Source organism: Aspergillus puulaauensis, chromosome 8, assembly GCF_016861865.1.
Source record: "Aspergillus puulaauensis MK2 DNA, chromosome 8, nearly complete sequence".
Classification (NCBI taxonomy): Eukaryota; Fungi; Ascomycota; class Eurotiomycetes; order Eurotiales; family Aspergillaceae; genus Aspergillus; species Aspergillus puulaauensis.
The window spans coordinates 28937-45335 of NC_054864.1; the positions used below are offsets into that span (position 1 = coordinate 28937).

General features: G+C 50.7%; 7 protein-coding genes across 7 annotated transcripts; 3 read left to right on the forward strand and 4 right to left on the reverse strand.

The window, feature by feature from the left end:
* Positions 1-1376: 1376 nt before the first annotated feature.
* Positions 1377-1946, forward strand: APUU_80004S (uncharacterized protein; the record flags this gene model as incomplete). The annotated part of the gene is made up of 1 exon (XM_041696237.1): positions 1377-1946. The coding sequence occupies one exon, from the start codon at positions 1377-1379 to the stop codon at positions 1944-1946; it is 570 nt and encodes a 189-aa protein (XP_041561887.1).
* Positions 1947-2367: 421 nt separating this feature from the next.
* Positions 2368-4063, reverse strand: SEO1_4 (MFS transporter (Seo1); the record flags this gene model as incomplete). Its single annotated transcript, XM_041696238.1, has 5 exons — positions 2368-2973; positions 3022-3253; positions 3308-3483; positions 3533-3783; positions 3859-4063. 5 exons carry the CDS (start codon positions 4061-4063, stop codon positions 2368-2370), a joined length of 1470 nt encoding a protein of 489 aa, XP_041561888.1.
* Positions 4064-4707: 644 nt separating this feature from the next.
* On the reverse strand, positions 4708-6576 carry APUU_80006A (flavin-containing monooxygenase; the record flags this gene model as incomplete). The annotated part of the gene is made up of 3 exons (XM_041696239.1): positions 4708-6243; positions 6304-6408; positions 6472-6576. The coding sequence occupies 3 exons, from the start codon at positions 6574-6576 to the stop codon at positions 4708-4710; spliced, it is 1746 nt and encodes a 581-aa protein (XP_041561889.1).
* Positions 6577-6986: 410 nt separating this feature from the next.
* On the forward strand, positions 6987-8828 carry APUU_80007S (uncharacterized protein; the record flags this gene model as incomplete). The annotated part of the gene is made up of 5 exons (XM_041696240.1): positions 6987-7388; positions 7460-7707; positions 7768-7950; positions 8042-8342; positions 8415-8828. The coding sequence occupies 5 exons, from the start codon at positions 6987-6989 to the stop codon at positions 8826-8828; spliced, it is 1548 nt and encodes a 515-aa protein (XP_041561890.1).
* Positions 8829-9009: 181 nt separating this feature from the next.
* APUU_80008A (Zn(II)2Cys6 transcription factor domain-containing protein) lies at positions 9010-10146 on the reverse strand (the record flags this gene model as incomplete). Its single annotated transcript, XM_041696241.1, has 1 exon — positions 9010-10146. One exon carries the CDS (start codon positions 10144-10146, stop codon positions 9010-9012), a length of 1137 nt encoding a protein of 378 aa, XP_041561891.1.
* Positions 10147-10901: 755 nt separating this feature from the next.
* APUU_80009A (putative NRPS-like protein biosynthetic cluster) lies at positions 10902-13790 on the reverse strand (the record flags this gene model as incomplete). The annotated part of the gene is made up of 1 exon (XM_041696242.1): positions 10902-13790. The coding sequence occupies one exon, from the start codon at positions 13788-13790 to the stop codon at positions 10902-10904; it is 2889 nt and encodes a 962-aa protein (XP_041561892.1).
* Positions 13791-14515: 725 nt separating this feature from the next.
* APUU_80010S (uncharacterized protein) lies at positions 14516-15928 on the forward strand (the record flags this gene model as incomplete). Its single annotated transcript, XM_041696243.1, has 3 exons — positions 14516-15183; positions 15248-15727; positions 15784-15928. The coding sequence occupies 3 exons, from the start codon at positions 14516-14518 to the stop codon at positions 15926-15928; spliced, it is 1293 nt and encodes a 430-aa protein (XP_041561893.1).
* Between the last annotated feature and the right edge of the window lie 471 nt (positions 15929-16399).

Here is a 16399-nt window from a genome sequence, read left to right on the forward strand (position 1 = left end):
CGTTCCAACTACAGCGGCAGTACAAGGCTCCGGAAGGTAAAAGCTCCCGAGCTAAGAAAACTGCAGTTAGGTATTAGTTCTTTGCCTAAAGGTACTCTCTACTTTAGCTATTCGGTTCAGGGGCCTCGTTTAATGGTAGGATTGCCAGAAGAAGTTACGCAGACCTTTAGTTATTTCCACTATATCTTGTCCTCAAAGTCTTATACAGCAGGCTGTGACTACAGTTCTCTCGTCATTTAGTACGCTTAGTATAATTAGACATGCACAACCCGCCCTGAAATCCTATACCCGACCCAGCCCGAATCCAGGTGGGTCCGGGTTAGGATAACTAAGCTAGAACCCGCAGCAGGTTTTTACCCGTTTGGGAAAACCTATATAGGTTTAGGTTTAACCTATTAACTCCGGAATAACATCATCCGGCTAGAATTAGATATTTTCTAGAAATTTAATATATATTCTATTAAATTAATATTTAAATATTCTATTTCTTTTAATTAGAACCTAAAATATTATATAATAATAGACTTATTAAGGTTTTTAAAAATATCTTAGCAACCTATTTCAAAATATATATTTTGATATAGAATCCTTAGTAACCATTAACCACCTTTCTAAATCTTATTTTTTAATATTTAAATTATCTATTTTTTTAGTTCTATATAGGTTTTTATATAAAAATTTTAATATTTTCTAAAAATTCTATTTTTAGGAAGGATTTAGGTTTATAGGGTGTATAACCCAGTCCTGAACCTATAACTAATCCCTTCCTAAAAAGGATAGTATACTGATAATCATATCTAAATTAAGTCTAACTTAGAAATTTTGGATAGAACCCGCCCTAACCCGGCCTAAACCTATAAGGGTTTGGGCTGACTAATCAGATCCCCGAACCCGCTGCGGGTTGGGGCGCCTGAGGCCTCAACCCGGCCCAACCCAACCCATATGCATGTCTAAGTATAATTAATTAATTTACTAAATTTTCAGAATTCTAATTTTATAATTACTTCTTTAATTATAGTTATATTAAATAAGTTATACTAGTTTAGAAATATATAAATTCTTAGTTAAAATAAAAAAAGTCAGGCCCCAGGTAGGACCGGGCGTCAGGTGATCAGCGACAGTAATGCTCTACCAGGGCCTCCTCCGGTCGACAACCTGCAGTCACTCACTCAGCCATGCAGGACGCTCGCGCTCACGGCGAAAATACAAATACATGCAGCTGCCTGAACCAAACTGTAGCTCTGGCCTCGCTGATCCCATCCACCGACTCTGTCACATTCCCCAATATCTCTAGCCTCGGCCGATCCCTTGATGAGACCTGGGCTGGGATTGAAAGGTGCACCTCGTGCGGGAATCGACGCTAGATCGCTGAGTTAATGAGCCAGTCTGTCTTGAAATTGACCATGTTCTGTGAAGCCGCCTGTGTCACCTATAAATTATTAAACAATAGCAACCAACTACAACTGCAACCATTCAGCTCAGGGGCCGGTAGTCAACAACAACAACTGCCAGTAATCGATGGACACGGCTACTCTTCCTACCAACAACAACAGCAACAGCAACGGCCTTTTTATGCCTTTGCCACGCCGACCCCGACGTTAACGCCAACCGACGACCCAACAATGCAGGTGCAGATACCGGCTGTCGTGTGCGAGAAGCGGCCCATGAGGTTACAGAGCTATCTCCTCGACGACGAAGAGGCCGAGTTGCTCGCTCTGCAGATCGTGGGCGCAATCGCGGAAAAGCTCAGCTGCATCACGTTTACCCTGCAGGCCTGGGAGTTTGAGTTTGAGAATGAGAGGGATGCATTTAGTAGAGGGTCTGCTGGGCCGATCTCGAGAGTGTCTGTTGAGGGTATTCAGGCTCGTGTGGGGGTTTTGAGGAGGAATCTTAGGTCGGAGGGGAATAGGCAGTCTCATACTTCTGATAATGTTGGGATATTGTAATGTGATGTAATAAAGGATGTCGTAGGGTTGTTTGATCTGTCTATGGACCTAGTTCAGGTCTCTTGATTTTACTGTAGCTACATGGACACGGTTCTATTCCAGTCGATGTCCTAAGTTGATTCTGGGCCTTTTCTCAACACATGTATGGATCTCCGCGTGAATAATTACGACGATGGAATACTGTCTATGGGAAAAGACCTATTACCATTATCTATTGAGGGTGGGTGAATGCATGTAGCCAGGCCATCAGATTTATGCCTCCCAACACCAACCACGCCACAGGGCTCATCTCGTCAAGGTCCATCCGAATCGAACTCATAAAACGGCCTCTCCACTTGTTCTGATGGCGCGCGTACATGGGCAATGCGCCAGGGAAAGAGCGAACCATTCCATCCCAGAACAACCAGCAATACCCATCCTATCAAGCCTCAGTGCCTTTGTCTTTGGCAGTCGGCTCAAATCCCTCGCTGACTCGCTCAACACTCTCCACGCTGCCATCCCTGTCATCCTGAGCGTATTTCTTCTCGTCCCTAATGGACAACGGCAGCACCACGGCCCACGTATAGACAATAAAGACCACAGACAGGGCACCGGCAAAGGTCCAGCCCTTAAGGAACCTCGGGCCTTCAGAGGTCGGGAACACAGCTACACTGGTTCCTGCAGTACTGCTCTGTGCGATCATGTAGGATATCATCAGCGTAGCAGAGCGGCCGAGCAAGTCCCGCCGCAGGATCTCATTCAACCAGCCGTAAAACAGAGCCGCCGAGGAGACCTGGACGTAGAGGGTGTTGAAGGCGAACCACAACGCAGCCTCGGGCACGTGCCAGATGGCTAGAATGACCATGCAGACTAGATTCCAGGTTAGTGCGAGAGTAAGGGTCATCAGGGGGCCGAGGGCGAGATCAGAAGTAAAGTTAGCGATAAGCACTAAGAGAATACCGATGGCTGGTGAGGTAGTTCCTAACTCGTTTACTCTAGGAACAGAGTACCGGTTCAGGCTCTTGAGCCAGAGAAGATAGCCGCCGTACTAGAGAGATGCGGTGTTACAGTAGAGCGTATACCACATTGTCAGGACCCAGAATTTCCAGTCCCAGAGATACTCGCGCAGGAACTGAAGGGCCGTCCTGCTTTTGATTGTGGCTTCCTCGTCAACGTCGTTTCGGGCGGCTTCAAGGCGTTTTCGGGCAAAGATAATATCCTGTTCACTTAATACCCATCTGTTCGGTTTTGCCGGAGTGCCGGGCCAGATTGCAAAACCGATAATGGCCACGGGGAATGTGATGATAGCATCGAGTATAAATGCCCAGCTGTGCGCGAGGTATTAGTTGTGGTCTTTCTGTAAGGGGGTTTAGGGACTATACCGCCACCCTGCAAGACCATTGACACCGTCCAGATGAGCAGACGCTGCGCTCTGAAGCAACCCGGCGGTGAGATTTCCAAGCATTTGGCCAGTATAGAACATGCCACCACGTCGACCGAGCTCATCGCCTCGATACCACGAGCCGAGCACGTAGTTAACCCCGGGAAAGAAGCCAGCCTGACTCTAATGTTAGGGCTTGCCTCGTGATTATAGATAGGCCTCGTACCTCAAAAACACCAACAAAGAATCGATAAGCCCGGATCTCGGCGTAAGAAGCAGTCCGATATTGCAAGAGAGTAAATACTCCCCAGCCGAATTCAAGCGCCGGAATCGTCCAATTCACAGGAAATCGCGGGAGGAGGAAGATCAAGGGGATTCCACCTATTGCCACGCCTGCGGTATACATTGCTTGAATACTGACCAGCTCGTTTCCGCGGAAATTCAGATCCTCTCTCATTCCTGAAACATATGCATTGTCTGTCATGGTTCAACCGTCAGCTACCGGGAAGGACCTTCATCCAGCGTTTGCTCATCGTGTGCATAGCGACTTACTGACATTAGCCTGGTCAACAAACTTGACCCAGTACGCGACAAAGGCATAAGGGATGATGAGAAGATCGAGCTTCAGGAGCAGTTTCCTCTCAGCTGGGGTATCATGCTTGGAAAACCAATGATACCAAGGCGTCCCTTTGCGTCTGTCATGCTGGCCAGTGGCGCCAATCCGTTTGATTCGACTGAGTGTCCCACCGAGGCCCATCTTGAGTATTTTGAGTATCTTCGGTATTGAGTTTTGCGATTGAGACTTACCCCATGGTTAGGTGCGCTCCTTGTATATCTCGAGGCTCTTTATCTTTTTACACTCCCGAATGTTGGGGTCCTGAGCAGGCGTGTTCGCCATCCGAACGGCAAGAATTGCGTCTTCTAGGCCAGGTTTGACGGAACGGGTTCTCCCTTCCTTCCAAATTGATAGCGATGCTTTGAAATCGCCGGGTGGCGCTATTGCACCTATTGAAGGGAGATCATGCTCGGTTCCAGGACCATATTACGCCACCTACTTGAGGCTTGGAATCAGAAACCCCCCGATGTCTAACCCAACTGGGATAGGAAGCTGGAGTGGGGGACGCTCAAAACCACCCGACAGCGGGGTTATCGATGGGTATGGCATGCTAGATAGCGGGTGAGCCATGCCCTCGGATCTCAGTTGCATGAGCTGGTACACCGTGTAGCCTGGATGGTGCCGACATCTCCACTATAGGTCTTTCGGATAACAGGGCAGCTGCCCAGTCAATTTCTAAGCATGGATTCACCTTGTCCGTGGCATGCAGGCGAGATGGTAATCTGGATTACTCCTTAATGTTCAACAAACATGCATATACCATTCATTCTCCAAGTCTAGTAGCTCTATATATCAAACCAGTTCTCGTGATAGGCACGGAGATCAATCTGGTCCGGCACCTTCAAGTACGGAGTCAAATCCGACTCTTCCTCAAGCTCTTTCTTAGTCCACCCATTACCAAAGAACGCAAACCGATTGCCCGACGGTGAGCGATAGGTATACTCCCAATCCTCCCATCGCGGCTCGCGGCGGACCTGCGCAACATGAGACGCGCTCCCGGGCCAGTATCCATGAATCCGACCTGTAGGGTTTCCGCCGTTAGCCCAGGACTGGCAGTACTCGGTCATGACGGTGAGAGGAAAGAAGGCCTCGGAGTACGCAGTAAAGTCATCAACGGCCGCCTGAGATGGCCGGATCGTACGGATTCTCTGTTTGGATACTTTGCGGAGCACATTAGCCACGTAGGTAGTTTGGGTTTCAACTGTGTGTAGTTGAGTCCCAGATGGCCCCGACGCCTGTGGTCCGTTCAGGAACAGCAGATTCGGGAATAAGGGAGCGGCGAGGCCGAGATAGGAGGCTGGGAATCCAAAGTGACCCCCGGGCCTCCAGGCTGTCTGCAAGTTGACCCTGTTGGCGATGATGGGGAAGGGCGGAGAGAAGTCGATGTTGGCTCCAGTTGCACATATAATAGCATCATAGCTCCGCTCAACCCCATCGGTTGTGACAATACCCGTCTCTGTAAACCTTTCAATTGGCTGTCGGACCAGGCTGACGTTGTCCTCCATCAGAGCCTCCAGATACCCCGGTCCTGGGGTGAGACGGCGGCAATGGGGAGAGAAGTCCGGGCGTAGATAGTCAAGAAGATCCGGGCGCTTCTCAAGGCGACGGGCCATGGATTTTTCAATATCATCCCTGAGGGCTTTGTTCAGTGCTGAATCCTTGAAGAAGGATTCGAATCTCCTGAAATAACTGGTCTCGACCTCTTTGCGGAAGGAGAGATACGTTTCCGGGTCCTGGAAGAAGGACTTCTGCTCCTCTGAGAAGTACACGGGGAGCCGACTTCTTTCTTTGCCCGCCAACGCCGGCGCAATATATGTTTTGTTTCGAGCGTAATGATCCACATGCGATGCTACTTGCTGCAGCTCGGGGAGAAGCTGGACACCACTGGCTCCATTGCCTATCAGAGCCACCTTCTTGTCCTTGGGGTTGAAGTTGGGATCCCAGTGGGAAGAGTGTCGTAGATGACCACGATAATCCTGGATTCCGGGGTACTCTGGCAGTTTCCATGCGTTAAAGTGACCAACGGCAGAGATGACAAAGTCAAACTGCTCCTGGAGTTCCTTTCCTGTCTGGACGTCCAGAAGATGAAGAGTCCACTTTGCATCCTCTTCGCCCCATACCAGCTGTTGAACCTGTCGGTGGAACTGGATATACTGATACGTGTTGTGCTTCCGGGCAGTTGACCTCCAGTACTCGAGAATCTCCTTTCCTTGAGCGAATTCCTCAGACCATTGCGTGTTGGGATCGAATGTCGATTGATATACATGTGCCGGAACGTCACATCTCACGCCGGGATAGATATTCTCAAGCCACGTTCCACCCTGGGGAATCACCGGTCAGCCTGCTTTGCTTCCAAACCCTAATGGCCTTGCCATTCTTACAACATCTGCATTCTTTTCAAATATCGTCAGTTGTATCCCTGGAACTTTGATGGGCAATAATATTCCTGCCGTGATGCCTGAGAGACCAGCCCCAATGACACCGACCTAGACCCTCCGCCATCACTCGTCAGATTCCCCGCGTCGAACAGGGCCAGGGGCTGGACATACCTTGAGTGCAGGGAACTCGTCAATAGCATGGTCCTCAATAGTGAATTTGGGTGGACCCGAAAGATCGACAAGCTCTGGTGGTGTTGGAAGTTGGGACGACATCATGGCTTACAGACAATCGACACTGACTTGATGGTTGCGATGTGCTCTGGCCCACGATGAACCCACGCTCTTTTCAATATTCTTGCCATATTCCACTAATGATCTGGACAAGGTCCCCCTCCCCCCCTCATCCGTGACAAAGACTAGACAGACGCACGATTAAAAGACCCGATCACGCCTTCGCCCTCACTCGATTAGGTCTGCGCTACCAAATCCACCCGAGCTGTGCAATGCTTCCCCTCTCGTATCACGCAATATGGCGGGTTGATCTTGCCATGTCTAGATAGTCAAATTGACGAGAACATATGACATTCAAGGTACAAAAGAATTGACTTGGCTTGTTAGGAGGGATCAGAGTCAAGGATCAGCACAGGAGACATAGATACAGCCAGACAGACAGCAAAATAGTGGAAATGAGTGTCCCTGCAGAGCTACAATCTAACCCTACGACGGGCGAAAACAAGATCCCAGATACAGAGGGGAAGAAGAAACGAATCTATCTCAATGCGTTTGACATGTTCAGTGTTTCCCATCTAAGCCCCGGACAATGGAAGGTCAGTCAGTCGCCCCTCTCCCTATTCATTCAACATCAACACCAGGAAACGCTGACAAGTTGCATCTTTAAGCGGAAAGGAGACCAAAATGCCACAAAACGAAATCTGGATTACTGGATCAATCTCGCTAAATTGCTAGACCGCGGTGGCTTTGATATGCTCTTCCTGGCCGACACATATGGGGGATACGACACATACCAGGGCAGCCTTGACGAGTGTATCCGTCGAGGTGCTCAATGGCCCGTTTTGGATCCAATCATTGTAAGTGCAGTTCTGACCCCTAAGGTTCAAGACCCCAGTACTGGACCTCACTGATTCGTGCACCCTGATAGCCTATATCGGCAATGGCAGCAGTAACCAAGAACTTGACCTTTGGCGTCACGGCGTCAACATCCTTCGAGCCACCATTTCTCCTAGCAAAACGCTTGTCAACGCTCGACCATCTGACCAAAGGGCGAGTCGCGTGGAACATCGTGACATCGTGGAAAAAGGGCGCCTTTAAAGCAATTGGGCTGGACTCCCCTGTTGAACATGACCAACGCTATGCTGTAGCTGATGAGTACATGGACGTGGTGTACAAGTAGGTTCAGCTTTCTGCAGGCAGTACTAAGTGATTTGAGATGGCTTACACCTAATACAGACTGTGGGAAAGCTCCTGGTCAGACGATGCCATCGAGGAAGACGTTGACAACGACACCTATGCGAACCCTGACAAGGTCCGCCAGATCAACCATCATGGAAAGTTTTTCAACCTCGAGACTCGCCATATAGTGGATCCTTCTCCACAGCGAACACCCCTCTTGTTTCAAGCGGGCACTTCATTGTGAGTTCGGTCCAGTTACTTCCTGCTCCAGTCTACCCCCCGCCCTTCTATTCACAAAGTGGATTCTCACATAACACCACTTATTCTGCAGAGCCGGCTCGGGCTTCGCTGCCAAGCATGCGGAGGCCGTCTTTGTAACAGGCCAATCTGCTTCTGCGCTCAGGCCAAAGGTTGACAACGTCCGGAGTCTCGCAAAGGCACAAGGTCGAGACCCGGACTCGGTCAAGTTCTTTGTGACATATGTACCAATTATAGGGCGGACCGAAGACGAAGCCCAGGCAAAGTACCACGAATTCAGAAAGCATGCCTCGGTCATCGGGGCGCTTGTGCTCTTCAGTGGACAGACGGGAGTAGATGCGTCCAATATTCCACTCGACGACGAAGTCCTTACCGTACGCCTCCTAACTTGACCACCCCTACCCTAGAGCAAAAAAAGGACAGCCGTTAACCATCATATCACATAGGCCGAGCATTCTTCAAGCGAGAACAAGGTCCAATCAGAGCTGTATAACCTGCTCGCAGGAGGTGCAGATGCCTCGGGATCGACGCTACGATCGGTCACCGAGAAAGTAGCCATCGGCGTACTCGCTCCGGTTGTAGTAGGGTCTCCCACTACAGTGGCGGATACCCTGCAGACATTCGCCGAGGAATCCGGCGTTGATGGCTTCAACCTCATCCACGTCACTTCACCGGGGAGCTTCGGGGATGTTGTCGAGTTCTTGATCCCCGAGCTGCGCAGGCGCGGTGTGTATCCGGAGCCGGCTGAGGAGGACGAGCAACTGACTGCACGAGAGCGGATATACGGCCCTGGCCAGTCACGCCTGCGAGATGACCATCCGGGTAGCCAGTTCAAGTATGATGCATATCAGGAGGAGTGAGAGGTGAACAGGGACGAACCAGTCGTGAGATGGGGAAAAAGAGTGCTGCGATGTGCGTTGATCTATGTACCTACGTTCTGTAAAGAAGTATAGTGATAGGATCTTCATCGTCAAGCCAAGATCATCTTGTATCACTAGATTCAGGAAATGTAATGATTCAAGCTCGGTTGAGGTAGCTTGATCAACCTCTCCAAAGCTGTATCTGTCCTCGCAAATAACCAACTCGCTGGACGGAGTGATCAAGCACAAGCTGGCTAGCAAGATAGATAGGATCAGTTGGTCGGCTCACAATTGACCGTTGCAGTTCTTCCATTGCGGCCGCGAGCTTCTTGAGACGCAGCGCGAGAAGAGTCTTAAGAAAGGGGTCTCTTGTTTCGTCATCCAGCTTGACGCAGCCCACATGAAGGGTGATGTGGCTCGGCCGGGGGCTGGTTTGTGCATCTTCTTGAGCTTTTCTATCGAATATGTGGTCTAGCATCTGCACAATGCGTTCAGTCACAGCGGCGAGAAGGAGAAGGCTCGACCGGTTGCCCGAACATTTGGCACAGTTCCGTATCTGGCTCTGGTGCATACTCATCTCCCGCATCATGTGTAGAACCTCGTCGACGTATTGCTGGCTGGTCTCGGGGAGAGACTCTCGAAGCGAAAGCATCTGCTGGAGGAGGGCTGCGAAGCATTTCGAGCGGCAGTCGGTCTTGGGTCTGGTCTGGGGTTGAGGTTGAGTAGTCGATGTCGTCTCCAAGGTCGAGATGATATCAGGTTGGAATTGAATCGGTTGCACAGGCGCAGCAAGAGACGATGAGAGATCGACATCTTGGTCAAGGAAGTAAGAAAGATCGTGTGCTTGCATAACAGGGGAGAATCCGCCTATAAAGCTAGGAAGCTCGTCCGCGGGGTTCCACAGACCAGGCATTGTAAACTCGACCTGTCCAGCTGTATTGGTATTCACGCTACCCGAGTCACCGAATGAACCGTCGCTGGGGAGAATCTGATGACCTTGGTCCAGACTAATCAGTGTTCGCTGGCCCTCTCCGTTTGGCGCTCCGCGGGATCTCGCGGATCGTTCCTCGTAGGCCCTGGAAGACTCATTTGTGCTAGTCGTGCATGGCCGCTTACGAGGGCGTCCTACAGCCCGCAAGGGGCTGTATCGACAAGGAGCTGATAGGCGTCTGCAGCGACCGCAGGAAGGGATGTCCTGGCTGCATTTCACCTTGGAGGTCAGGCAAGCATCGCAGGAGCGCCTGAGTCTTGACCAGGAGGCAGGGTCTAGGGCAGAGGTCTCAAAGTTCAAGGAATCGGCGGCCACATTCACGTTCATGGTTGAGATACCTTCATGCGGCTTTGCAGGAGGAGTAGCGAGATGGGCAGAGTTTCCAAGGGAGCTTGAAGCCTTGACGCAAACGCAGGTCGATTACGCAGCAATCATGTAAGATGCGCTAAAATGGCGACTTCCTACGCCAGCAACAACGATGGAGGAGCTGGAATACCAAGTATGGGCTTCCGTGCGTGTTCGTGGGACTGAAGTCTGGATGCAGTATAATAGATCTCTTGGTGGGCCACATGGGCTGCGTTAGTTATCCAGGGAATAAGACATCAACTGCCAATCTGTGGCTGAATTATAATTACTGCAACCTTCACATCCCGTTCCATTTGACACAGAGAGAATAACCCAGCTATTATAAATCAAGGCATTTCTCCCGTTGGCAGCATCGAACCATACCCTGGCTACGCAACAGTGACTGGCGGCGCAACATCTCTCTAGATGCCTACGTTGCCTACAGCAACTTTCTGTTGCCCTTATTGTCACAGACTTTCTAGCGAGCGTATCAATCAATGCCTACTCTTTTCTTCCTTTCTCATTCATATTCAACTCCATGGCTTCGTTCGATAGAGTCGACCTACTGCTAAAGGACCGCCGCTGAGAGGGCCACTGAGAGGTAGTAGGTGGACATCTCCTGGGCCTAAAGCCCATCTTTGCATCAAATGAAGGCTTCAATATCCGTAGAAGCTCTTAATAATCGGTTTTGGTACTCCTGAGAACAAAATTCAAAGGTTTTGCTGCAAGTAGTCATGCTAGAGCCCCCTGTCCCTCAGTACGCTCCTCAATGTGTCCGCAAATCCAACCACATACTCCTTATTCAACATTGTATAGTGTGCCCCTTGCACATCGTGGAACTGCAAGTCTTCTCTAACAAACTCCGTCCAGGCTGCTAGCCGACCCTCGACCCAGTCCTTCCTATCCTTCGCAACATGGCTCAGCGGATCTGCCACAAATATATCCATACACTTGACAGTGCCCTCAGGCTCATAGTCAACCGCATTACTCTGCATATTACTGGCAAGACCAACCCAAAGCAAATAATACTCCTCCGACAGACCCAACTCCGCCCACCGTGCGGCATCACAGTACTGCCTCAGGTAGCGAATCGCATCAAGCCGACGACCATCCCGCTCAAAAGCACAAAGGGTCGCTTTATGCTTATACGCAGTCTCCTCATCCATCAAGCCCACAAAGTAGAACAGATGAATAACGCACTCATCCCAGAACAGCTCGCGCATCCGGAACTTGATATGCGGCGGGAGATTCCAGCTGCCGCAGTATCGCACTTCGTCACCCCCGCGTTCAAGCATTTTTGTCACCTCGAACGCAACCATCCCGCCGAAAGAGTACCCCGCTATCGCGTACGGACCATGAGGCTGTCGTTGTTTGATTGCGGCGTGGTATGTTGTCAAGAGATCCTCGAGGTTCGCAAAGGGAGTTTCGCCCTGTGCGGCGTTGAAGCCTTTTGCGCGAAAGGCGTGGACAGGGCGGTCGGTTACGAGGTGTGCTAGATTAACGAAGACAAGCACTTCGCCGACTCCTGGATGCACAAGCCAGAGGGGAGTCTTGTGGCCGTGGGGTTGGAGGGTTACGACGGGGTCGTATACGTGCGCTACTTGGGATGCCGTGGAGGCAATGCGTGCTGCTAGGCCTCTGGCTGTAGGCTGGCTGAGGGTGTCTGTGAGGCGCAGGGGGTTTGCGACGAGCTCGAGGCGCTTGTTGATGCGTTGCATGATGGCGACGAGGTCCATTGATGTAGCTCCAGTAGCGAGAACGGAGTCGTTAACCCCGAAGTCATCGTCGGATGGAAGTTCCAGCTGCTCTCGGATGATGCTGAGAATGGTGGTTTCCTCGGTGGTCTCTGGCTCGCCTCGGGTCTTCTGTCGATATCGTTTTATGGCGCTGTCATTGAGGAGTTGATGTTTGACGAATGTGCCGGCCTCTAGCGATGCCTTGAGTTTCGCCCGTGAGAGCTTCCCCAATGTACTCTTTGGCATATCTGTCAAGTGCAGTGGGACAACCCTCGGTTTGGATCTGGTGTGCATACTGACAACGCGGATGATATTACTCTGCGTTTCAAACCGCGCCTCGTCGTCGTCTTCCTCGTACGATGGGAGATACAGCACAGCCACGACCTCAGTATCCATGGAGGCATCGCGAGTCCCAAAGCAGCAAAAGTAACTTGAGGTGGCTCCTACAATCCCTGCCTGCTCAAGAGCCGCATCGAGTTCATGAGGCAGATACTTGACACCATTAATGTTAACAATTTCCTTCGTCCGGCCATCCAGATGCAGATATGCGTCCCCGTCAATGTAGGCCAGATCGCCTGTGCGGAACCATCCATCTTCGGTGAATGCATCTGCCGTTGCGATGGGATTGTTGTAGTAGCCCTTGAAAATGGCATCGCCTGTGACTTCCAGACTGCCGCGCTCACCAGGACTTGCCTGAGCACCGCTGCCATCAAGACGGGTGACGCGCATCTGTACGCCCGGCATTGGGGTCCCCAACGCTGCAAACTCAAGGTGCTCACTGCTGTCATAACTTGGGCAATGGGAATTAAAAATGCACCCTGCCACTGTCTCTGTCATGCCAAACGAGGGCTTGAATACATCGTCAGGGACACCATATTTGCCCAGCAGCTGTTGCAGCGCCACGCAGACCTCGGTGATGTTAGCCTCTCCACCAGTGTCCAGGTATAGTGTTTCCAGGTTGAGACAAGCATCCAGGGTATCAGTTTTACCAGCCTCTAGCTGCCGTCGAAGCTTTGCACAGAGGAAGTTCGGCGCAAAGGTGCGGGATACTCGATGTCGGCTGATGAGATTCAGCAGGTTGGCCGGGTCAACGAGGATATCTGTAGCAGGGACTTGGATTTGAGAGACGCCAGAGACAATGGCAAAAATATGGCAGTGCACAAGGTTCGCAACGTGGTCCATGTGCACCCATGAGAGGAATGGACTTTTAGGGAAGCGAAGGCTGGCAACCGCTGATTTTCCCCGGAAGGCTGAAAGAAGCTGGAAATGGGTCAGAGGCACAGCCTTTGCATTCCCGCTACTCCCCGATGTTAACATGAGGGCTAGGACATCATTTGGCGATGGGTGCGGTGTTGTTGGAGGCAAGTCCAAGTCAGCTCCTGCTTTTGCGAATATATCTTCAACTGTTCTAGCATCAATTCGCTTCTGCCCTGTTTGCTCTAGAAAGGGTGCTAGCAAGGAGGATCGCGTGAGACAGATTGGGCCGCCAAATGTGTTGTAAAGATGTTGGAGATGCTTCTGCCGGTCTGCAGGGTTTTGGCTGAACATCCCTGGCCCTGTGACGGCTGGTATGGCTCCAGTGAGTAGGACAGACCAGTACCACACAATGCTGTCCAAGGTATCTTCAAAGTGAATAATGACAACTGATTTTGGGCGACATACTCCTTGTTGAGACAGGACAGACGCGTTTTGCTCTGCCTGGTGTAGCAGGTCCTTGTAGGATAGAGTCCTCGGAGCAGACTCGTTGATGCCGCTTTGCTGATAGGCAACAATGCCTTCTGTTGTATGTGCTGCTGCATACCGCAAGGCGTCAACAATATTGTCGAATGGATAGCCCTTCGGAGAGATGATCACAGCCGGAGCTTCATAATCTGTCTTGGACGGCGCCATTTCCCTGTCTGAATATTGGACTAGACGGTGCACGCGAAATTGGTCCTCTGTATAGAGGTTTAATATATAGCCACGCAGTTCGGAAAGCCGATATACGCGCTGAAACCTGAAACGAAGTCAGTAATGCAAGACGAGGATAGCAGTTGGAAGTTCAGCTTGGGGGGCCTGACGACCTTCAAATCGTTGCGTAGGATATCGACCTTGATCTAGAAGCCTTGCACCTTTTCTGACCACTCCAGCTAAGACGCCCTTGACTCAGAATCTTGATTGTTTGCTCCTTTTGGGATACGAGCTTATGCCCAGGCGTACGGATAAAATGGTGAGATCTTGTTGTCCAGGTCTGACACGAGAATACGAAGGTTTAATGTCAAGCCACTCAAGCACTGCATACATTGGCCCATTTGGTGTATTCGATCTATTGGATGGAATATCCCTGTCGCTGGCCTGCCTGCAGTGCGGCCATCCGTCCCAGGTTGCATCGGTTGACACCCCCAAGATATGCAGAGGCAAGACAGCTGAATCTGCCTCGAATACGAGGCTGTAGCTTAATGATCGTTTGACCTTTTTTGTATCTGCTCGGTATTGCTGTCCGTATTTTTATACTGCCATTGAAGTGACCAAGTTGATCACCCTGGACTTCCGAGCCCGAATATATATTCTAGTGGAATAGACACCCCCCTAGTATACTACACGATAAAGTGCTTCTCTTTGTCTTACTCGTAAAAATGACTGTCGACAATTCTACCTCTCCATCAGAAACATCGCAACCGAGGGCAACAGAGTACTGGTCTCGCCACCTGCGTTCCGTGCTCGCACCACTATTTGAGGCCGCGAAGACATATTCAGCGGCCGATCAACAGGCCCATCTTAAGTTCATCGATGAGCATGTTGCACCCAATCTCGGCCCCCTGCCAGGAGAACCGCACGGTCCATATACCACTCCCTCCTCGCTCGTGGGCTCGCCTTTCGATCCTAGCATCAACCTCGTTTCGTCCGGACAAGCTAAAGTGCGATTCGATTTTGATGTCGTCAGCCCAGCAGAGCGAACAGGGCCTGATCCCTTCGCAGAGAAACAGTCGCGCGAGCTACTGCACCGTCTAGCAGGAGTTGTCGGGGCAGATACCCAGTGGATGAACGGCCTCATGGACGCACTGTACCTCACCCCGGAGGAGAATGAGACTGCCTTGGCAAAAATGCCACCCGGAATTGCCATACCTCCCAGCTCTGTTGGTTTCGATTTCGACGGCCCGAAAAAAACGTTGAAGTTTTATATCCCCGGGGTGCGGAAGGGCATTGCTACGGGGCGTCCATTTGGGGATATCATCCTGGAGACCCTCAGGTCTCTGAAGCCATTGGGATCTGAGCTCACCCCAGCGTTGGATTTGATTGCATCGTGCGTTTACCCCGTGGCGAGTGCAATATTCAACCTGCATGACATACTGATCAAGATAAACTAGATATATATCTACCTGTAAACACGACGCCATGCTTCCTTTGGTAGGAATCGACTGTGTCGACCCAACAAAACACAAAGACGCACGCGTCAAATGCTACATCCACACAAGCGGGAACTCGTTCGCCGTTGTCCGCGACGTCTTAACCCTTGGTGGCCGTCTCACTGACGAGACGTCCCTCAAGAGGGTTGAAATCTTGAAGACAATCTGGCCACTGTTAATCAACGAACCCGACGGCCTCAACACAACTGATGAATCCTGGTCGAAGCCGGAGCGTATTAACCGTACAGGATACTCTGGCATTCAGTACACCGTTGAGGTCACGCCTGGAAAGGCAGTCCCCGATACCAAGATATATGTTCCGCTCTTCCAGTATACCGACAGTTCCGAGGTTGCTGAGCGAAATTTCGAAAGTGTTCTCAAGAAATTGGATAATGAGTGGGGGCATAGTGGTAGGTACAGGAAGACGATGCAGTCCATCTTGTGAGTCTTCTTTGCTCTTCCCGGTTGTTGAATGGTACGGACTAATTGCTTTACAGTAAGGACGTGGACAACTATGGGCAAACGTATGCTTCTTTCTCGTATTCGGAGAAGAAGGGTGTGTATACGACATCTTATGTTGCGATGCCTATCAAGGACGAGGGCCACGGGCTGGCTGGGGACTTTGGACTTCGCGAGAATTAGCAGGAGCTTATTCGCTAGTTATTCATTCCAAATGGATATGTATCACACTATACTGCGAATGCTCTCGATAGTAATCGTGGACAGGATAATCTGTAAACAATACGCCAAATAAGCTGGGTCTTGGACCATTAGTGCAAGGGAACAAAAGCCTTGTCATTCATGCCCAGGCTAGGCCCTCAGACCAGGCTCGTATTTCTATTCTGAGCTCGCGCAATATCTCCATTTTTGTGCCATCTTGCATCGCCGGTAGGCGACTGCATTTCCTGTCCGAAGAGACAGGGGTATTCATTTTTGCCAGGACGCCATCCCCTCACTCGCAAGTGGTGTGTTGCCTCAAGTGGCTAGCAAGTCTCGTATTCAGCCGTGATGCAACCCTGATGAACAAACCGTCAGCTCGACATCTGGGGAACCAACCTGGGATGCTGAAAGAGCTACTCTACGTTTCTACTGCACTTCGTAAATCCCTATCCG